This window comes from Diabrotica virgifera, chromosome 5, assembly GCF_917563875.1.
Source record: "Diabrotica virgifera virgifera chromosome 5, PGI_DIABVI_V3a".
NCBI lineage: Eukaryota > Metazoa > Arthropoda > Insecta > Coleoptera > Chrysomelidae > Diabrotica > Diabrotica virgifera.
The window spans coordinates 206,062,221-206,087,111 of record NC_065447.1 but is presented as its reverse complement, the minus strand read 5'-3'; the positions used below and the strand labels follow the sequence as shown (position 1 = coordinate 206,087,111).

The following is a 24,891-nucleotide window of genomic DNA, read 5'->3' as shown; positions in this document are numbered from 1 at the left end:
GAATGAATTCCAATACCAACCGCTCTTATCAGCGCTGGTTCGAGTCCCAATAGAAACTTTCTTTTTTGTTTTTTTTTTAATACATTTTATGATTGTAAGTATATTTATTATATAATTGTATTTTCAGAAAATACGTATTTAGTTAAAAAAATTTTCGACAATTAATGTTCAGACATCATTTGTGGCTTGTTTAATGTGTTTGTGTGTGTTTTATTCTTTTATTATTTTAATTTTTGGCACTGTTCTAATAAAAATGTTTGAGAAGTAGTAAGTATAAATTAGTTTAATATTTAAACAAAATATAAATAAAAAGTATATTAATTTCGTTTAAATCATATAATAGAAGTATAACTTCTTACGTGCGTACAAAGTACACACACATTCTTTTTTTGTCAACATTGTCATTTTCAGCTCTTTTTTTTTTTGTTTCATAAGTTTCCTTCTGTCTTCTTGATCTCTTCTAATGAGCTACTTTTGAAGAGTTTTCTTCTTTTCTTTTGACAGCTACATGTTGTTGGCAGCGAGCCAACAACATGAAGGAATGGTGATATGTTTGGTGAGGCAGGCTGAGAACTTTGAGGGGCTGAAAACACTCATCTCAGTTATTAAAAAAATTTATTCACTTATAAAATGTACAAAAATAATATACCTATTTTAAAGTCGCGAACTATAAAATCTAACTAAGTAATCTAACTAAGAAAATATTCCAATTACAGGTATATACTAAATTAAATTACTCCTTCAATCACTGCACTCCACACCATCAGTTGATTGAAACCAATTTTTACAAGACATAAATATTTACAAAAAAACTAAACCCACCACTACAATTGAGAGCCAAATAAATTATTTGTCATCTATTTAAAACCAATTTGTTTGAATCATTTAACATAAAAATAAAAGCTATCATTTCAGCTTTTACGTGTTGCAGACAGTCAGTACAATCGGTGAAACGGGGCTATTAAAGGTTGATTCAGACCAACAGTTAAGTCACAGTCAGATACGGTACAGTCAAGATCGCTTTTGTGGTTTTCAAATGAAGTAATACCCACGCAGGGGTACCGTAAGGTCACAGTCACGGTACAGTCAGTCACTGCCCGTCCGATAGATCTGCCAACGACCAAAGCTGTGACTGGACTGGACCACCGGCCGGGCTGGTGTGAATACGACAGTCAGTCAGTAACCTGTTTTCAGTGGATGTACCGTATTTTCGTAGCTTTTGTTAACAATGGAGAACGAAAAATTAATTGAGTGCTTTCGTGAATAAAAATTACCCTACGATTTATCGATTAGAAAAATGACAGGAAACTACAGTTTATTCACATGCCACAAGAAATTATGTTCAATTATAGAAGGAAATATATTCACGACTATATACACTGACCGGCACAAAAAACGGCCACCCCACAAAATAGGTCATTTTTGATGTCTCGTATTTTGTAAACCTGTTGTCTGATTTAAGTAACTTTTTTAATATGTTATAGCCTTATTCTGTAACAATTCTGTAAATTATCATGGTATACCGGGTGTACCAATCAAACTGTGTTTTTTACTCAAAGTTCACCACACTCTGTGGAATATTCTAGCATTTATAAAATACTGAAGTTGAAACTAAACTATAGCCTCAGGTTTTTTTAACATTCTGTTTTTTGATTCATTTGCTTATGTTAGATAATAAAAAAGTTAGGTACTTTAACAACTAGCCATGTTCTTCATCAATACATGGTGTTTTTAAATAAGTGCGACAAACTTTATCGGCTAATTGTGCATGAAAAAATAATGTCAGTTGGCTTTTTTTAACATATGTCCGCAAATGCTTCGTTCCCGAGATACGGGATGTTGAATTTTTTCTTACAAATGGACGATTTATTTATTGTTCTGAAACCGGTTGAGATACGCAAATGAAATTTGGTAAGTTTTAAGAAACAGTGATTGCACATTTTTTGACATGCAATTAAGAATTTTATATTCTCCATTGGCGCATCCGCATGCACGCCAATGGTGAATATAACATTCTTAATTGTATGTCAAAAAATGCGCAATAGCAACTCTTAAAACCTACCAAATTTCATTTGCATATCTCAACCGGTTTTTAGAGCAATAAATAAAACGTCAAAAGTAAGAAAAAATTCAACATCCCTATCTCGGAAACGAAGCATTTGCGGACATAATATGTTAATAAAGCAAACGGTCATTATTTTTTCATGCATAATTAGCCTTTAAAGTTTGTCGCACTTATTTAAAAGCATGATGAAGAACATGGCTAGTTGTTAAAGTACCTAACTTTTTTATTATCCAACATAAGCGAATGAATAAAAAAACAGAATGTTAAAAAACCCGAGGCTATAGTTGAGTTTTAATTTTAGTATTTTATAAATGCTAGAATATTCCACAGGGTGTGGTGAACTTTAAGAAGAAAACACAGTTTGATTGGTACACCTGGTAAACAATGATAATTTACCTGTCTTAAATAGTTATTTATGATATAACTGTTAAAAGTACACGTTTAAGGCACGCATGTGAAAGTTTGCAGAATGAGCGAAGCGAGTTCTGCAATTCACATGAGTGCCTTAAAAATGTACTTTTTAACACGCATATCATACAATATTTTTTTTACTAACGTAATTACAGAACAATATCTACAAAAACTTTTACTTGAATTTGACTGACATTCCATTTTTATATTTTTTTGACATTACATCAAAATTGCCTATTTGATAAATACGAACTGCAGTGCCTTAAAAATTTTAAAGCACTAGTGCCTTAAAGTAGCATTTTTAACGCTCGTATGGAGTGCTAAAAATTGCATTTTTAACACGGTTGTAGAAAAACAATATTAATACAGCGATATTGTTCAAGAATAAGACTATAACATATTAAAAAAATCACTTAAATCGGACAACAGATTTAGGAAATTCGAGACATCAAAAATTATCCATTTTGTGGGGTGGCCGTTTTTTGTGCCGGTCAGTGTATTATTATAAAAATATTTTTAAATTTTTCTTAAAATACCAAATAGCTTACAAAAATAAATACCTAAGCATTTGAATCCGACAATATGAAAATTGTAGATTTGAATCCTATAAAAGGTATAATTACCATTCACATAATATTGTCGTTATATGGTTCATTCTAATTATCTCAGAAGAATGCAATAATAGTCAATTCGCTGCAATACTAAAAACTCTCTAAAATCTTGATCGACCTGAATGTCTGCGCAAACTGACGGTGATCTGCCCAGACTGTGTGTGTGAATGGGTTGCCCCTTGACTTAACGGCGATTTGACTGTGGTTTGATCGTATACGCTATGAGCTCGTAGGTAGAGGGGATAATTAAAAATTCGCGAGCGCCAGTAGTGACAAGTATGTAAGCTTTTACTGGAAATTTGACATAAATATCAAAGTGATTAATTTAAAACATTGAAATTAAAAACATTGATAGGACATAATATTAGTTGGTCAAAGCTGTGGTGTATATTTTTACCTTAAATATACTTACGTTTTAAATACTGAATTTAAGTTTTTTTTAATATTTCATAATATGTAATTATAAATTAATCTAACCGCCATCTACAGATAATTGTGAAAGTATCCGAAGTAAGAAATTAATATTTCGTTAATAGAACGTTAAAATGATTAGCAAAATCTTTAAAAAATCGATTACAATTTAATTACTTTTTTGCGTTGTAAATATTGAGCGATAACAATTAAATAATAAATTTAAAAATTACCGGTGAAAGTTGCATTAGTAATCCGCTAGGAGCGACACCAGCGAACCTCAGAGCGTATAGTCCTTTTCATGAGCATTTTCAGTGCGTCACAAATGATAGAAAAAAAGTTAAGTCCGTGATAATACACATTTATAACATTTATTCTAACATGACACTTTAGTTAAATCTGACAGCTGTTACATTTTATTTGCAATTTGGCATAAAAACAAATCAATTGTGTTTATTGCATTTATAAAATGGTATTTTCTTTGATTTGTATAGTCTTATAAATTGTACAGATTATATTCGTAGATATATTATATAATTCGTAAATAATTTTTTTCGATTATAGCGCCATCCATCGACAACTAGAATAAATGTTTTAAATATCCGTAATCACGAACGTGCCTTTTTTTCTGTCACATACAATGTAATGCGTTAGAAAGAAATCGAAAAACTGTGACGCACTGAAAGATGATGCCTATGAGAAAAAGAATACCGTGACTGTTGGTCTGAAAGTGTCAACCTTAACAATTATCTACTATTCGGGCGGAACCAATTAACGCAGTTTTATTTCCTTCTTCTTCCTTCTTTTTTCTCAAAAATCTGTTAACCTCAACGATTATGTGTTATCACAGGAACCAACTCCAGATACAGGGTGTTTAGTAGCGAATGGGTCTTTGGTAACCTTAGATTCCTGAGCTTAAAATATGTCGATTTAAGCTAACTTACTTTAGTACGAAAGTTGATAATAACCGAAATACAAGGTGTCAAAGTTAAACTTTTATTTTATTTATTCTTGAATATCTCCTGACAGGCATGTGATAACACGAAATTTGGTAAGCGGGGGTTTCTTGTGATTAGAAATCTGAATTCGTCAGCAAAAATGATGTATTACCCAGAGGGCGCCACATACATCTTTCAGCGCTCGTTTAATACGTTCAATTTTTTTATCCCCCACTCTACATACTTTTTGAGTCAAAACTTTTCTTTTATTATTTTTACATAAAAAAGATATACTACATTCATCTCGATAAATTCAACCGTTTTCGAAATAAACACATTTTAAATCTGCGATGCAACATAATTTTTTACATAAAATATCATTGTAGTTACACACGAAAAATAAACTAAAAACCATAGTAATTGTGCAAATTTTCAAATTTATGTCATTGCATCGCTAACTCTATTTGAAAGAATTGCCGATACATTTTTGGAAATTATGGTTTTAAGTTTATTTTTCGGGTGTAACTACAATGATATTAGGCAAAAAATTATTTTGCATAGCTGATTTAAAATGCGTTTATCTCGAAAACGCGAGTTTAGCGAAATGAATGTAGTATACCTTTTTTTAAGTAAATATAATAGGGGAATAAAAGCTTTGATTCAAAAACTATGTAGAGTGGGGGATAAAAACATTGAACGTATTAAATGAGCGCTGAAAGACGTATGTGGCGCCCTCTGGGTAATACATCATTTTTGCTGGCTAATTTATATTTCTCGTCCCAAAAAACCCCCCAAATTTCATGTTGTTACCCCAAGCCTGTCAGGAAATATTAAAGAACAAACAAAATAAAAGTTTAATTTGACAAAAAGTTTATTTCGGTTGAATACCGAGTTGATAACCGGCACTCTAATTGACAACAACGAGGAAACAATCAGAATCTGACTTTTGCGAAATCTTTACCCTATCCTAGCCCCCTATCATCTAATAGGGAACTTACACATTTTTTTTATTACATAATAATGTTCAGTTTTGTATAAAAATGAGATTTCCAAAATTTTACGCTTCAAAAACTCATAATAACTTACGGCCGGTTTCACAAAGTAAAGTTAACTTGTGGTTAAGAGATAACCTCAAAATTACCCCAAAATATGCGTTTCAGTTTCATAATTGCACCCTTCTGGGTTTACCCATAAGGGTAACCCACTCCAACCTCTGGTTAAAAATTCTGTAAGTTAATCATAGTTCGCCGTTGACCTGAAACTAAAACGCATATTTTGGGGTAACCTCTGGTTATCTCTTAACCACAAGTTAACTTTACTTTGTGAAACCGGCCGTTAGAAGTACAAATTTAAAGTCTTCTGTATTTTAAAATAGTTCAAACGACCCGTGACGTCACACAGTTTAACTATATGGTTCCGTTTATGGTTATAATTACGTATATTCTTCTTCTTCTTTAGTTTATTGGCCTCCACCTACTTGGGTATACCTCGTCACGGAATAAAGGAAAAATATTTATACTCTATTAACATTTATCGTATGTCATTGTAATAATATATACCAGTTTGTTGACATTGGAGTTTGATATAGTTATTGAAGGAAAGGAAAGGAGGTTTACTACGGAAAATAATACCATTTTGTAAAAGTACAAGTTTTCTATGAATAGTTGAAACAAACCCTTGCAATGCCACATAACTGTATTTACTACTGACGTTTATAACGTCTAATTTAAAATTCTGTTTACTTTGTTGGATATTATAAACGGATGGCGTCACGACGCGTTTTGGCCTGGCTGGAATAATTTGAATTTTTAATCGTCTTTAGGGGCCAAACGAAAGCCAAACAAAACTTTTTTATCTTTGATATATGTTTTTAATTATGTTCTGTTGTGATTTATAACATTTTTTTCGAATTTAAAATTTTATGCAAGTTCCCTATTCAATGTACATCACATATTAGAGGATTATAATTAGCAAATGAGATAGTGAATGATTTTCTTTCCAATTATAAATACGCCTCATATATTTTTCTCCCCATTTTATGTAACTGTTGGCTTATTTTTGTGTATAAAAATCTTAAATGTAGCGCCATGCTAGTATTTGCTTTGTCAGATTAATAATTCCGTCTTCTCTCAATTCCTTATCCATTTTCAATAGTCTAACCCATTCTTGGTGTACATGTTGATTGTTTTTATGAAAAAAATCAGTCACTATAAAATATTTTGTAAATTTATTGTACCGGGAGTTTTATTAATAATTGGAAATATTTTAACCGTAGATTTCTGGGTTCAAAATATTAAGTTTTAACCCAAATCACCTAGTTCGAAAATGCTTCCTAAAGGAGCTAGAGCTCTTTAAATATGGCACCTTTTAATTAGGTTTTTTTATTAAATACCTCCAGAACGCTTCTATTTAGAAAAAACGAAAGTACGCTTTTTTATTTTCCAGAGATAAATCGATTCAATAATTTTCGAATTTCTAATATCGGTCACAGGCGTCCCTTTTGGGAAGGGCAACGGTTATTTTATCGTATACCTTTTTTGTCTTTAACCTTCCATGACTAACATTGGGTCTGTGAGACCGACCAGTTAAAGTTTTTACGATTATATCCAAATCGTTCGTTATGAATCTTCGCCGCCATCAGTAGCTGCCCGATTTAGATGCCTGTTTTTAGTGTTGAAGTTTGAGTCTACAGTGTCAACTAATTATGCAATTATCGGCAAATCTTGTCTCAGAGACCCATGTTGGACCCATGATCTACTCGATGAAAAAAATATTTAGATTAACGAAAGACCGTGCAAACAACTGCTGATAATTTAGTAACCCAATTGCCAGGAGTAAAAAGTGAACCTAGGTACAAGAAAACAGCAATGGAAATATTGAGGTTGTTTTTGACAAATCAGATGTTATGTGATTGTTTTATTTTCTTCGGTACTTTGCTAATGTTAAAAAGGTTTAATAATTTAAAAATAGGTATAATTTATGTTTAATTTTACTCCTTCGGTAAGTAAACACAATCCTACGCTTGAAAGTGTGTCAATGGAAACATTTTTTATGTCGGTCTCTGAGACCCGATGTTAGCTTTAATGTTCAGAAAATCTATGTTAGTTGCGGAATGTTAATTTTTAGGCATTTTTGACACTGGATTAATAAATTATGAGGTATTCTAGTACTAAAATGTACTCTTGCTTTAAGTCGGTAGGATACACCGTTTTCTAGAAAAAACGATTGAAAATTTTTCGTTTTTTAATTTGAAAATTTTTTTCAAAAAAACGGTGTAGGTACCTATTTTACTGACTTTAAGCAAGAGTAACTTTTAGTACTAGAATACCTCATAATTTAATAATACACTCGCGATCATAAAAAGCGGGTCACTCGATGAGTTATTGTAGTTAGATGTTTCGAATTTTCTAAACCTGTTGTTCGATTTGAGTGATTTTTTTATATGTTATAGCCTTATTCTTTAGCAATATCGCTATAATAATATTGTTGCTAGACCGGTAAATTGTCATTGTATACCGGGTGTAACAATCAGACTGTGTTTATTCCTAAAAGTTCGGAACACCCTGTGGAATGTTTTAGCATATATAAAATATTGAAATTAAAACTCAATTGTAGCGTTAAGGTCTCTTAATATTTCCTTTTTTGATTTATTTGTTTATGTTGGATAATAAAAAAGTTAAGCACGTTAATAACTAGCCATGCTCTTCATCAATACAGGGTGTTTCTAAATAAGTGCTACAAACTTTAAGTGGTAATTCTGTATGAAAAAATAATGACAGTTTGCTTTATAAACATATGTCCGCAAATGCTTCGTTTCCGAGATACTGGATGTTGAAATTTTTCTTACAAACTGATGATTTATTGATTGCTCTAAAACCAATAGAGATATGCAACTGAAATTTGGTAGGTTTTAAGAGTCAGTTATTGTGGATTTTTTTACATACAATTAATATTTCTATATTCACCATTGGTGCATACGGGTATAAACATTTTAGATACATCCCGTATGCACGCCAATGGTGAATATAAAATTCTTAGTTGTATGTCAAAAAATGCGCAATAACTATCTCTTAAAACCTACCAAATTTCCATTGCATATCTCAAACGGTTTTAGAGCAATAAATAAATCATCAGTTTGTAAGAAAAAATTTAACATCCCGTATCTCGAAACCGAAAAATTTGCGGTCATACATTTATAAAGCAAACGGTCATTATTTTTTATGCAGAATTGCCCCTTAAAGTTTGTCGCACTTATTTAGAAACACCCTGTATTGATGAAGAACAGGGTTAGTTGTTAAGGTGCCTAACTTTTTTATTACCCAACATAAACAAATAAATAAAAAAGGAAATGTTAAGAAAGCCTAAGGCTAGAATCGAGTTTTAATTTCAATATTGTATCTATGCTAAAACATTCTACGGGGTGTTTCGAACTTTGAGGAATAAACACAGTATGATTGTTACACCCGGTATACAATGACAATTTACCTGTCTAGCAACAATATTATTATGGCGATATTGTTAAAGAATAAGGCTATAACATACTAAAAAAATCACTCACATCGGACAACAGGTTTAGAAAATTCGAGACATCTAACTTGAATAATTCATCGAGTGACCCGATTTTTATGATCGCGAGTGTATATGCTTAAAAATTAAACACAAAAAAATGCGATAAAATAACCGTCGGCCTACCCAAAACCGACGCATCTAACCGGTACTAGAAATTCGCAATTGATGAAATCGATTCATCACTGTAAGGTAAATAAACGTACCAGATTTCGTTTTTGTAAATAGGTTTTTTTTGAAAAAAATTTTAAATTCAAAAAACGAATAATTTTCATTTGATTTTTCTAGAAAACGGTGTATTCTACCGTCTTAAAGCAAGAGTACCTTTTAGTACTAGAATACCTCACAATTTATTAAACCAGTGTCAAAAATCAGCTTAAAAGTTCAAGTTGAAAAAGTTATGCGATAAAATAATCGTTGCCCTACCCAAAACGGACGTCTATGACCGGTACTACAAATTCGCAATTTATGGACTCCATTTATCTCTGAAAGATAAATAAGCGTAACAGTTTTCGTTTTTCTAAATAAAAGAGTTCTGAAGGTACTTAAAAAAACTAATTATAAGATGCCATCTTTAAAGAGCTCTAGCTCTCTGAATATAGAGCCGTTTTACATGACCGAGATTTACTTCGAAAATTATTTCAAAAATAATAGCGAAAATTTATGTAGTAAAATTATATAATTTTTCCATTGTTCCTTGTTTTACACCTACAGTTAAATCGTAACATAATTGTTGTGAAACGCATGCGTAGTGTGGAATGTGAGTTACATTAAATAGAATTTTGTTATAAATTAAAGGCCACTGATGAAAGGAAACTAAGTTAGAGCTAACATAAGAAAAGAAGAAATGTGAAATGATATTTTAAGGTTATAAGTTACAACTTACAACTTTCATTTGTTTATTTTTTACTTTTAGTAATATATTTGGATAGACAACTGGAGAAGTAAATTCTTGTGCAAAAATAATAATTTGAAGGTTATACAGCAAAGATACTTCACTGAATAAACAAATCAGCACGTGTTGTAATTATAAAGGTTATGTTATCGTACACGTGTTATTTAACGTTCTGCGCAGAAACTCGCGCAGTTTACTCTGAAAACTTTCTAGAATATAGAACAAGTTCTAAATTTTTATATTGAAAATTATCATAGGAAATTTCAGAGTATATCTCGTGTTTTACATTTAATATTTTTATTAGATAATTTTTCATGGTAGTTATCAGCGTCAGTTTCGAAGTAAATCTCGGTCATGTAAAACGGCTCTTAGAAAGCATTTTCGAACTAGGCGATTTGGTTAAACCTTAATATTTTGAGCCAAGGAATCTACAGTTAAAATATTTCCAATTATTAATGAAACATTCCGTATAAATTCGATTCCTACATAAAATAAAATGAGATAAATGTACAGCTCCCGGACCGAACCATGGCCGGTGACAGAGAAATCGTGTCTGCGTTAAGTTTATGTGGCTGTACGACCAACGACAGCGTTTGTCATCGGCCTTGGTTCGCTCCGGGAGCTGTAGCATGGTCGTGGCTTTCACAGAGGGGCTCAAAAATTAAAACTTTCTTACATTGGCTCTCATTACAACCTTATTGCATATCTCATAATTAATAAAATCACATTTTGTCACTCATCAGTGTTATCACCACATTGTGGTGTTGAGACTGACACCAATTTTCTTGTGTTCTTCTTTGATCTGAGCTAGTTGTTGTGATGCTTCATGAATATCAGGTTTAAGATCTTGATAAACGCTAAGTTCTTTTACTAATTTCTCTTTTGTCTCCTTCACTTCTCTCAGTTTCTCCATTTCTTTGGATATATTTGGTAAATTGAACATTGGGTCTTTTAGCCATGGGTATTTTTTCTGTAGAAAAATACTTAAGATTAATGTTTGATTAAGTAAAATGTTTAATTTTTATCAAATTTAATTCACTCAATGCCAGAGCCTTTTCAGCTCAATGGGTCTCAGATAGGGCTTACAACACCGGGCCAAAATCTCAATACCGGTATTTGGCATTTAAAATTTCAAATACCGGGATCCCGGTATTAATGGTATTATGAATAAAAAATATACACGTTATATTTATACTATCCTCAGTTGTTATATCGACTTATAGTATAAATAATATATGAAACCTATTAAATTTTTTTTTGAAATTAGTAATGTTGTTTATAACATTACATAGAGAGTAGGGATAGATAGATACAAAAAATGTGCAAATAGAAAAATTATATATTTGATTCTAGGATAAATTTTGCATATAATAGGATAGTACTTTTACTTATGAAATTTGCTATTTGTAAATTAATTTAACTTTAAAATATATTAATATGTACAAAGATTAACTTACTCTGACAAATATTTTATATGGATTACTCTGTATTTAGACCGCTATATATTTTCAATTATTATTAATAATTCAGAAAATAAGTGAGCCTAATTTATACACCACAACACAAACAAATGAAAAATAGATCTGGAAATGTAAAAACAATTCTGATTAATAAATCTTACGGCTTATTTATAAAATAAAGTAGTCTAATTTTAAATACTTAAGAATTTTTATATAACTCATTTTATGTATTTGTATAGACGAGATTTAATAATTTGGTTGTAGAAGCTGATATAACCCTTCGCCTTAAATTCACGATATTCACCACTCACGCTTTTAGAAAGCGCTATTCTTGACTTGTATGTGTAATAAACGTGTGTAATCAATATACGCATAAGTAACGCATAAATTCATTATTTCGTAAACCGGCGACTTCAATGAAAAATCCAGAAACAGGTCGATTTTTATTTTTAAATTACGATTTTTAGGCATATATATTATGCTACTGACGTCATCCATCTGGGCGTGATGACGTAATCGATGATTTTTTAAATGAGAATAGGGGTCATGTGATAGCTCATTTGAAAGGACATTTAATTCTCTATTTAGTAATATAAATCTTAACATAATTATTTATACAGGGTGTACAAAAAAATTTTTTTTAATTAAAATAATCGAGACAAAAAGAAAAAGGTATGTAATTTATTTCATTCAAAATACGTTTTACTGTTGTCAGAAAACAAGAAAAAAAAATTATTTGACAAATAAATATTGTTTTTCGCTTAAATTCAATGTTAAAGCTGCCACTCATATTCCCCTAAAGCAGTTTGAACACTTCGGTTAAGCCAAAATCAATGTTAATTTTTCAAATAAATTTTTTTTCTGTTTTCTGACAGCAGTAAAATGTACATAAAATTAAATAAATTACATACTTACATTCATATTTTTGTGTCAATTAATTTAATTAAAAAAAATTTGGCCACCCTATATAAATAATTATGACAATGTTTATATTACTGAATAGAGAATTGAATATCCTTTAAAATGAGTTATCACATGATCCCTATTCTCATTTAAAACAATCATCGATTACGTCATCACGCCCAGATGGATGACGTCACTATTATGATATGTATGCCAAAGAATTTTAATTTAAAAACAAAAATCGACCTGTTTCAGGATTTTTTCTTAAAGTCACCGGTTTACAAAATAATGAATTTATGCGTTACTTTATAGACGCACTATATTTTTCAAAATGATATTGGTTGTTTATCTGCAAAAATAATTTCTTGTAATAGCAAAAAATATCTTAGAAGAAAGTTTATTGTGCATCAATTCACTTTTTATAAATTAAGCTAATACCGAAATACCGGTATTTTTTTTATAAATACCGGTATCGAATACCGAACAAAAATCGTCCGGGATCCCGGAATTCCGGTATTGTAAGCCCTAGTCTCAGAGACCAATATTAACTTACATGGTTGTTGACCTCTGCTCTACCAGTAGGAATTTAGAGAGGGAAGGTCATCAATAGATGCAATACACATTGGACCAAGAGCAAGCAACGTCGGAAAAACAAGTATTTAAAGACAACTGGTTCTTTAATATATTATTCCCTATGCTTTCTCGAACACCGTACCGGCCATATGGCTACTGATACAGGTTGCGTAAATATATCGAATTTAAAATTATTTTAAGACGAAACATTTTTTTGTCATTACTTTTTAAACATTGTTAGAAATATGAATTATAATTGCCAGACATTTCTGTGGTTTAAAAAGTAATGACAAAAAAATTTTTCTTCTTAAAATAATTTCAAATTCAATATACAAGGTGATTGATTGGTGTGATAAAGCTCAGTAGATCGGCTATACTAATAGATGACAATAAAAGTTACTTTTGAAAGGAGAAGACATCGTCAGATTTATCAAGACACAGAGACTCAGATGGATGGGACATATAGAACGGACAAACACAGAAGCAGTTAAGGATCAAGAAAATCACCAAATGGAGAGCCACAGTATCAGTCAGACCACGAGGAAGATCGAAAACGAGATGGGCGATCAAGATAATTGCGGACCTTAAAAACATGGGAGTTAGAGGATGAGCAATCATAAGCAAAAACAAGAACGAATGGAGAAATATTGTAGAAGATGCCAAGTCATACAACCAAATGTAAAATCAAAATGTTAATATGTGATTAAGAGCAAAATGTTAAGTGAGGCAATCACTCTGCTAGGAGTGTAGATGCCATGATGGTTGTTGAGCTCGTAAGAATATTAAGAAAATATAAAGATAGAGATGAAATAAGCAACAGAAAAAGTTATTTGGGTATAGTAAGCGAGAATAAATGCAAGTACTATTTGGGCTCACCTGGGCACTAGGAACATTTTTTACATTAAAAATAAATTGATTTTTTTTTACCCGTCTTTTTCAAAAAAATTGTGCACTAAGGTGTTAATCAACCAGTAGCTTACCTCAAATTTTAACACCTCATTTTCATATCTTTTTGCTTTTTCTTCTAATTGTAGTAGTTGTTCTGAGCTCACATTCATGAGACCACTTAGTTTTTGTTTTGAATTATCTAGTTCTCTGAAATAGAAAAAAATTATATATAAAATTTTTAGATCAAAACTAGTTAAGTATTGAAAAAACAAGATGTAAGTATATTAAATACTCTGTTATTATTTGACATGAACTTATAAATGTATGGCAAGTTTATGGTATAAATAACTATTTATGCCCATTTCTGTTTTAAGACATTCATTCCAATATTGCTGCCTAGTGCCTAAGGATTAAGAAATGTACAGCTGGTTCCTAAAAAAACTGATACGACTCTTAGTAAGATTTAATCATTTTGAGCAGTGTATGATTGGTCTGACATTATATTATATTTATTATGACTAGAGTCCGGATTTCTAAGCATAATGCTTATGGTAAATAATACAAGCAGGACTATTTGCTTTTTAAATATGAACGAAATATTCAAAAATAAGTTATTTTGACAGCTCTTTTTTATGCCTTTTTTGCTTTTGTTAAATTATTATGCCTTTTTTTAATTTTTGTGCTTATCTGGTGCTTTTTTATACACTATTATCATTTTTTGCATTTGCGAACAGCAGAAATTTAATTTTGATCTATGTAATGAAATTGTGGACTCCCATTAAATAAATTGCAAAATGAAAGTTTTAAATCATTTTTGGAAAAGTACCTACTATCGCAGACAAGTGCCAGATAAAAGTACTCTGCGAAAAAATATGTTAATTGCATTTACAATAAAACCAGAAAAAAGTAAAAACACAGTAGTGGGAAACAATAACATTGGTTTGCTGTGGAGGAGACTACGTATATTTGTGAATGATACGTCGCTTATTTAATCATAGGCGCACTTCACGAAGAAATCTTGACGAAGGGTTATTTAGTGTGCTCAAAAGAACTATAAGGAACAAATAACAATAGAATTCCAAGATTCGTAAATTACGCTTTAACAAGTTTTTATCTCCCCGAGGCTGCGCCCACCAACAAAATAGTATTAATACTTTTCGACGCTGCACCACATGATCAAAACAGCATCAAAAATCTTAAAGTGTTTTATCCAAATCTAATTCATTGTACTGTACGTGTCTAGCACACGGCCTGAATCGCGTTGCTGAATTTTCACATGTTAATGATACGGCTGCAGTTTTCACATGTTAATGAGTTGATAAAAAATGGAAAAAAAGTTCATTAAAGCTCCTTTAAGGGTGCAACTTTTTAGAGACAGATTCTCTAACACTCCATTACCACCGGAACCACTGTTAACTCGGTGGGGTAGATGGTTAGATGCAGCTTTATATTACTCCGAATATTTCGAAAATTTTAAAAGCTTCGTATTGGAACTTCGTATTGAAAGCTAGCAAATCGATAAATATTGTCAGGATGTTTTAGGTGAAACAGAATTACAAAACAATCTTGCTTTTATCAAAAGCAACTTTGGTTCTGTGAGTGAAACAATAAAATATTTGGAGAAACAGCAAATGTTATTAGTTGAGTCGATCCAAAAAATAAACAGTTTTGAAAAAAGTATGGAAGGTAACCCTGGAAAAATTGGTCAGATAGTAAACCAAATTCAAAGATGTATTAACAAAAAACGAAGGATTTCAAAAGATGAAGAAAATATTTTCAGTTTTAAATTGAGAGCACGTTGAAGATATAAATCTGTACCGTGGAGGTTAACAGTCATATATCCACAATGTATACATTTGCAGAAAAGCGCAAAACATACGGACTAGTCAATAAACAATAAAAAAAAAATTATTTCCATTACGTCGAATTCAACATTATTGGTATATTATAATATGTAAATGCAAATATATTACTGGGTATTAGTGTTGTTAAGAAATTATTTACCTGATGTATAATAATGGGAGTTACGACTTTTTACCTCTATGTCTTTAAACAGGTAATATGTAAAATAAAAATCGTAAGTGATTACAAAAATAGTATATTCCATATTTAAAAATGCAAAAACCAAATCACAATGTTTGGAGCAAAAAAGAACTCCTGTTTTTTCATTATTCCGTTTTAACACCCTCAAAATAGCATTATAAAAATGGAGCTACGATTGTTTACCACTACCGCATACAAAAGCATACTATCTAATATACGCACGTATTTACGGAGTTGCTATATATATATATACTACTGTTTACCTCAACTGACATGGAGTTGCTATTGTTTCTAAACGCCTTATCTAGGCAACTGATAACGCTGGATGTACGATTTTTTGCCACAATATGCTATGAAAATCTGACAACAAGAGCGTAGTATTAACTCAATTTCGGCAAAAAGTGGAGTTACGACTGTTTACCTCCACGGTACAGAAATATGGATCCGGCAGTAGTGGCAAAGTATAAGTATGCACCGATAACCAGTGTGGATGTTGAAAGAAGCTTTTAGATATACAAAAATGTTTTGAGTGATAGGTGCCGAAACTTTACGATGGAACATTTAAATGAATAATTAGTTATTTCATGCTTTAAACAAAAATTATATATTTTCCTTCATCTAAAGCTTGTTGATAAAAATTAGGTTAAAGCATTTTTGTTTCAATTATCTTTTTTTTTGTTTATTCTATTTTATTATTAAATTTATAATAGGTCTTTACTAGTTCTTAAGCTAAGCCTAGAGATAATTATATATATTTTCTTAAAAAAAATGGTTTGTCAAAATTTATATGCATATTTTCATGCTTTTTTTGTATAATAAAATGCTTTTTTTCGTAAAATTGTTACGCTTTTTAAGCGCCTTTTTTGCGTTTTTTATGCTTTTAAATCCGAACTCTAATTTTGACAGACAAATAATAAAATAAACAAACAAACAGCCATTTTTTGAGGTTGAAGTTTGTCAAGATTTGGCAGTGACAGTGACAGTATGTAAATAATAAGTATTTATCCTTCAAAATATAAAAAATTAAATATAATTAAACTCATATTCATTATATCACACCCCATCAAAAGCTTTTTACAAGAACATAGTCAGCGATTTTGATATGGCTTAGAGCCAGACTACATCAAGATCGCCTATAAATTGTGCTGGTAATTGCCTTGCAGCGTGACCAAAAACAAAAAGAAGAAGAAGAAGAAAGGACACTGCTCAATTTTCTACAAAATAAGCTTTAAGAGTCGTATCAGTTTTGTTTTGGAACCAGCTTAATGTACTAATGTTTTTAGAAGAACCACCTCTCTAATCCTCCCCAAGAACAACTTAGACATAAGCCTCCCTCTCTTGTTCCAAGTTATAGTCTTCCTCTTTTTCATTTGTAATTCCATAATTTATGAGTCCCTTCGCATGTCCACTTAGGCATGGGCGTTTTCGGTTTTAAACCCAAACTAATATTTATCCGATTTCAGATTTCAAAATCCGTTCAAAGATATCTGATTTCAATAATCCCTAGGCTCGTATCGCTATCAGCAGATACCTTACATTTGTAGATGTTATCAAATTTATTAAGTAATCAGTGAACTACATAAATTTTATATCTGTGTCAATTTTACCGATTTTCCTTCATGATTTTTCTAGGCTTAGGACTAGCAGAAAAATGTACGAATACAACGAATACAAGTAACACTTTTAAGGCATATTTAAAAGTCGACATATTTACAATATTGCATATGTCTATATTTTATTGTGTTGTTTTTATTTTGAATATTTTTTTGTATTATTTACATGTTTTTATTATATTTCATATTAATTTGAGTTCAAAAACGCAAGTTGCCAACTGTTGATGGCTTTAAATGACACCTCTTTTAATCGACACCTTTGTCTTAAAAAAAAGTTGTTCCAGAGGAACGGAAGTCGCAACAATATTGTACATTGTTTATATTTCAGACAAAGAAGGGTTAATTATTTTATGGTATCCCACCTTGTGAGGGATTATTCCAATCACTGTTTACTCACTCGTGCACTTGTCACCAATCAAACTCATATTTGCATTTAAAAATCTAAGTAAACGAAATTAATAACGAAATCGGGTGCATTTTATCCAACCAAAATACATCAACATCATTGTATCTAATATAGTCCTTAATAAAACAGCAGCAAGGATGATATACTACACGCACTACATCGCCAAATCCACCAGTTAATAACATAAATATGGTTAGACGAAAGGATAGCAGCAATATGGAAGGAAAACATCATAGTACTCATCCACAAAAAAGGGAACAAAACAAAATACGCGAATTATAGCGAAATTTCACTCCTGAACACTGCATATAAAATCCTCTCAAACATCATTCTTAGCAGTGACGACGCGTGAGTTTTTCTAAAGTGTTACCAAAACCAGATGTAAAAAAATCTTATTTAAAAAAAATATTTTGAACCTCCCAAATATAAGTTTTTGTTTTCAATCCTGTGGGATAAAATTAAACAAATCACTATTCCCAAATTATATGTATGTAATTATGTATATGTAACAGGTATAACAATATATAATAGACAAACTAAACATATTATTCTACCATACAATTAACATAAAAAAATGAACAAGTAGGAAAAAAAACAGATTTTGAAAACTATTGTTTATATTTTAATTCTTCCATTTTCAATAATATCATTTTTTTCTTCAAAATAATATATAAAAAAATATACAAGTAGAATGACTTTTCAAGTAGTTGATCAATTACGCAATACGTAGCAACACTCTTCCATGTTTAAATGCACGCACACTGTAATCTGTAATAGGTACTAAACCAACGTTACCAATCTTCAAAATGGTGACAATACTGATATGCACAGCGTGCCCGCGCGCCGTCTCTAGACCCGTCGCTCCTTCAAAATTTTCAGAGCTAGTCACGAGCGATAGCGAGGTTTCTCCTGCGTACCGTTACCAGTGCCAGTATTGGTAACAGCATAATAATATATGATAACGTGCCATGGATTCACATATCTTGCCAATATTTTCGTGCGTCTAGTTGGCTATTTACTGAATTAGGTACTATTAACAAGTATTTCTGTTGGTAAAAAATATAAATGGAATTATTTCGTAGTAGTCATAAAATATTTATTTGCAAGATTTGTAACTGTTACCAATGGTAACAGTGGTTACATGGACGCTTCGCCACTGATTCTTAGTAGAATAACCCCTTATGCTGAAAATGTCCTAAGAGAATATCAAGCCGGTTTTAGGGCAAACAGATCAACAAGAGATCAACTATTCACGCTGAGACAGCTTCTAGAAAAGGGATGGGAATATAAGAGACCCATACATAATTTCTTCAGACTTTTGACAGGCATATGATAGCGTAGAAAGAAGCCAAGTATGGAATGCCATGGTGGAGTTCTCAATACCAAAGGAACTCATTCGGAAGACCAAAGTCTGTATAGTGCAGAAAGCCACTGCGCATCCGCTAGGAAAAATATTCTAATTCGGATTTTTTGCACAATCTTACGCAAAAAGGACTCCTTTTAACAAATTTGCATGTTGCCAGGACCAAAAGGTGGTCAAAAATTTTTTAAACGTTTTTTTTTGTTTTTTTCCTAAAATTATTTTTTTCGCATGGAAAAAGTTTTTTTTAGGTTTTTTGGATCATTCCAAACAGAAAAGGTCTTTAGTGACTTTTCTCTAAAAATGATAGTTTTTTACATATAAGCGATTAAAAATTGAAAAATTGCGAAATCGGCCATTTTTAACCCTCAAAAACTATGTGAAAAACTGAAAATTTGAATGTTGCCAAGGTAGGTAGATATTCTTTAAACATCGATTGATGAAATCCCGAAGAGTTTTTTGCAATACAAAATTCAAAACTCCTTTGTTTTTTAATTGCTAATCAAGCGTGCGCGGCAAAACTCAAAATTCAAAACTCCTTTGTTTTTTAATTGCTAATCAAGCGTGCGCGGCACTATTTTCCACCGACAGTATGGTGCAAATGAAAGGAATAAATTCGTTATTTCATAAACTGGCGACTTTAAGCAAAAATCCCGAAACAGGTCGATTTTTATTTTTAAGTTATGATATTGTGGCATATATGGTATACTAGTGACGTCATCCATCTGGACGTGATGACGTAATCGATGATTTTTTTAAATGAGAATAGGGGTCGTGTGCTAGCTCATTCGAAAGGTTCTTCAATTCTCTATTCAGTAATATAAACATTTACATAATTATTTATACAGGGTGTCCAAAAAATTTTTATTAAATTAAATTATTTGACAAAAACATAAGTAGAAGGACACACTGTATAAATAATTATGTAAATGTTTACATTACTGAATAGATAATTGAAGAGCCTTTCAAATGAGCTACCACACGACCCCTATTCTCATTTAAAAAAATCATCGATTACGTCATCACGCCCAGACGGATGACGTCACTAGTATACCATATATGCCACAATATCATACCTTAAAAATAAAAATCGACCTGTTTCGGGATTTTTGCTTAATCTCGCCGGTTTACGAAATAACGAATTTATTCCTTTCATTTGCACCATACTGTCGGTGGAAAATAGTGTCGCGCACGCTTGATTAGCAATTAAAAAACAAAGGAGTTTTGAATATTGTATTGCAAAAAACTCTTCGGCATTTCATCAATCGATGTTTAAAGAATATCTACCTACCTTGGCAACATTCAAATTTTCAGTTTTTCACATAGTTTTTGAGGGTTAAAAATGGCCGATTTCGCAATTTTTCAATTTTTAATCGCTTATATGTCAAAAACTATCATTTTTAGAGAAAAGTCACTAAAGACCTTTTCTGTTTGGAATGATCCAAAAAACCTAAAAAAACTTTTTGCCATGCGAAAAAAATAATTTTAGGAAAAAAACAAAAAAAAAAAACGTTTAAAAAATGTTTGACCACCTTTTGGTCCTGGCAACATGCAAATTTGTTAAAAGGAGTCCTTTTTGAGTAAGATTGTGCAAAAAATCTGAATTGGAATATTTTTCCTAGCGGATGCGCAGTGGCTTTCTGGACTAGTATAGGGGGTAGAGTATCTAAAATACATGTAAATAATAAACTGTCTGGCAGCCTTGAAATCAAGAGTGGACTCAAACAGGGTGATGCGTTACCTCCATTACTTTTTAACCTTGTATTAGAGAAAGCCATGAGGTCGGCCGAAATAAAAACAGAACTGCTATCGGTTCAAGGTCCTAAGCTATTACTAGCATACGCAGATGACATTGATCTCGTTGCAGACTCCATCCTATCCATCAAAGACATTTTCAACAAGGTGGAAGGAGCAACAAGTGAAGTAGGGCTGAAGATTAATGAATAGAAGACGGAATATATGTGTATAAATAGAACGACACAAAGAAACAGGATAGGACAAAATGTGACGGTCAACACCTTCAATTTCGAAAGAGTAAAATGTTTTAAGTATCTGGGGTAATCACAGTTTACAACGATGTAACTTAAGAAATAAAAGACAGAATCAATTCGGCAAATCGCTGTCTATTCGCACTGGATAAGCTTATAAAATCAAAAAATCTTACAAGTTCCAAGATCAAAATCTATAAATCCATCGTCAGACCAGACCTGTATTAATGGATGCAAGATGTGGACCATGACCTAAGCAAACGAAGAAAAGCTCACACGTTTTGAATGAAAAATACTTAAAAAGATTGTGGATCTCACCAAGACATTAACACAAACCAGTATAGGCTCAGAACCAATATCGAACTAAAAGCACTCTACAATGACACCAATATTGTCTAAGAAATTAAATCACAACAACTAAGATGGGCAGGACATGGGCACAGACTTCATAACGAGACTTGTAAGACTGATGATGATATAGATCGCATGCATATCCTATTTCAACATGAAATAGATTTCTGCTACCCACCCGAATTGAACTGATATCTTAGTAGCAGCATTTATAAAAAACATTACCTCCATTGTTTTTTATTCATTTTCAACAATAAGAAAAACAATGTTCAATAAATTGTGGCTTTTTATTCTCTTTTCTCAGAGGTAACTATGGAAAAATGACATTAAAAGGGTAAGAGATAAATGATAAGATCAAAAAAGGTAAGATATAATTTGATATCAGAGTGATATTAGATTTAATATTGGAAAGATGAAGTACTCAGGCTAGAAGCCTATATATAATTCAGAATAGCTAGATTTAGAATATATTCTAGATTTATAATATAAAATTCAAAAATTTATATAGTATATTTGTAATAGACCTCTACTTTAATAAATTTTCAATAATAAATTTGAATATATGTACATACCTTTTTGTTACTTTGATATCTTCAGTAAGTTTTTCATTAATATTTACATAGATCTTAATACATATTTTTAATTTAGATAGATAATTGTTGTGTTTCCTCAGCCTCTCTGTTTGGGACATGCTTTGTGTAGTTGGTAGTTTATTTAAAAGAGCTTCTTTTATTTCTGACACTGTTTCTGAAATATCTGTGGGTATCCTCATTTCGTCATTTAATAATTTCAGTCTTTTGAATATCATTTCTAATCTTGCATCTAAAATATACATGAATACATGTCATTATCGTTTTAATCATAAAATTAAATCTACCTTGTAAGGCAGAGACCTTACAAGGAATGTCAAAGAAGATCACAACTGCAATGAATACAAAAATAACTCATAAACCTGTTGTAAATAAAATTAATATAAATAAAGAGACATAAGAAGCTAGTATTTCATTATCAATCATTATTACCATTTCTGTTTGAAATTTATTGTTAGAACTAGTGTCCCATATTGTATGCTCAGTGACCTATTTGTGCTACTGATAGTCACTTATTGATTGTTCTTATAGTCCAAGAGGCAGCGCTGAAAAACTTATCTGAATTTACTAAAGCTAGTTATTTCACAGTTGATTACTGTGGTTGTGTAGAGAAACATACTGCGGTCGGTCAAGCGAAACGTAGAACAGGTTGTACTGACAGCTTGTCAAAGTTGCTTACCTGCGGAGGTAATTAAATCCATTTACTAAGGCTGAAAATCAGTACACACATTCTAAATTGAATATAAATAAAAGTTATTATAGTCAGTCAGCTGTATGACTGGACAGAGCTGGACAGTAAAATTCTCGCGTGAGATATTCCATAGTAAATCACAAGGGAAAACCAGGATTGGTTGTCTTTTTAGAGACAGATCACATGCTATGATATTTTTTTGTGACGGATATTCTTGAGATGAGATTGATTTCATGTAATCGAATGAACTATCTTTTAGTAAAGTCGTCCCAGGAACGCAATTCATAAATATTGACGATATCATTTTAAAGTCTTCTACTTTAAAATGTATAATATACGTCTGAATTGCCAATATAAATAAGTCAGATTAAATAAATTGTTAGAAGAATTTTTTACTTAGCAACAAAATTTTAGTTTATTTTAGTAGTATTTTGTATTTTGACAACGAAACCCGATTTGGGCTTCGAAACCTTTTTTTGGTAAAATTGTGGCTTATTTCCCATTATAAATAGTTGATTAAGACAACATTTAACATACACAGCAGAAGCTATACTCTTTATCTTCAACAGAATTCTTCTTCTTCGGTAGAGATGTAGGTAAATAAAAAAAAAACATAAATTTATGGGAGATACTCATTTAACACGTCAAGCCCCGTGTGAGACAGCATCTGTCTCACAGTGCTGTGATCTTGGCAGACCGCATGATCTCACTGTGTCTCTCACAGCAGTATTAAAATTAATTGAAGGTCCACAGATCTCACAAAAAAAATTCATGCTAGGGCTAAACGTGTTAAGCATCTAGATCAAACCATTGGCACAAGATAATATATAGTCAGTTTGCTAAACTCAGAAACAACTGGCTAGTAATTTTAGTAGGTATTTTTTGAAAATTGGCAAAATTACTAACTATTTAGTAATTATTAACTATTTAGTAATTATTTTTTTGCCAATTTTAAGAAATTGGCAAAATTACTCACTAAAATCACTAGCCAGTTGTGTCTGAGTTTAGCAAATCAACTATATCAAGATTGCTAACTTGTAACGATATTAAAAAGCATTCTACATAAACAAAATGCGATAAAAGACAATTTATCCTTGTGTAAAACTATGTAATTGAATATATGACATTTAACATACGCATCAGAAGCTATATGCTTTATCACCCTTAAAACTTAAGAAAAGGCATATAAACCTTAACAAATAGGGCGGAGAAAGAGGAATTAAAGCATCTAATGAAATCTTGAAATTAAAATGCATTAAGCAGCGAAAACTAAACAATATACTAAACAAGATGCTACATACATACATTACAACTGAGACGAGAAATAGCTAAGATCTAGAAAAATATGGACAGCTAAATTAACATTAATTCAGACTAACAACACAAAATGTAGACTGTAGACTAAACTACAATAGCATCAAAATTGTAAAATTTAGAAACAACAATTAAACTGTATGTGGAAGCTAGTATGTTATAGTTATAAGGTATATGGTTTAAAATTGGGTAACTATACATTTCTATAGATGGATATTTAAAGCTAAAAAACTAGGAAATTCAGTTTTGTCTAGAAACTTACTTTCTTCTTTGAAAAATTGAGTTCTTTCTTTGAGGTAATTTGCATATTCTTGAAAGTCGCTACAGACGTTTTTATCAGACATATTTTCCATAAATTATTAGTTATTTCGGCCGGCGATTTTTCACTTTTTTGGTTTAAATAGTTTTTTTTCTACACGTTTTTACATTAAAATAAAAACATAGCAACTGAAAAGTTTTTCAAAGTTGTGACAGTTGACGTTGACATCTATCAAATTTCTTGGTTAATAAACAAGTAAAGCCTCAACGCTTAACGTTTCCAGCTACATCTTTGGATATCACATGGACTGTGCGGCACAAGAATCTACAGGTCGAGCAAGTCTCGTAAATTTCACGATTGCGAGCCACGCTTCACGCAACCGTGTTTGCGTACTTGTGTTTCAAGTTGCGTGGTCGTACGGAGTTATATTTACCAAATTTAAATATAATCGTTTTCAAAATTAAATCAATATGTCAATATGGCTACTGGGCTACTGGGTGTAAAAGATAAATCTTATTCTATCTGTTCTTAACGAGTTTTAGATAATTTTAGTTG

At 31.4% G+C, this 24,891-nt stretch overlaps 1 protein-coding gene across 1 annotated transcript; it reads right to left on the bottom strand.

Annotated features, from left to right (window-relative positions):
* Nucleotides 1–598: 598 nt before the first annotated feature.
* On the bottom strand, nt 599–24,576 carry LOC114336646 (uncharacterized). Its single transcript, XM_028287008.2, has 4 exons — nt 24,340–24,576; nt 22,055–22,304; nt 13,814–13,928; nt 599–10,867 (listed from the first exon to the last, which is right to left on the bottom strand). The coding sequence occupies exons 1-4, from the start codon at nt 24,428–24,430 to the stop codon at nt 10,646–10,648; spliced, it is 678 nt and encodes a 225-aa protein (XP_028142809.1). The 5' UTR covers nt 24,431–24,576; the 3' UTR covers nt 599–10,645.
* Nucleotides 24,577–24,891: the final 315 nt, after the last annotated feature.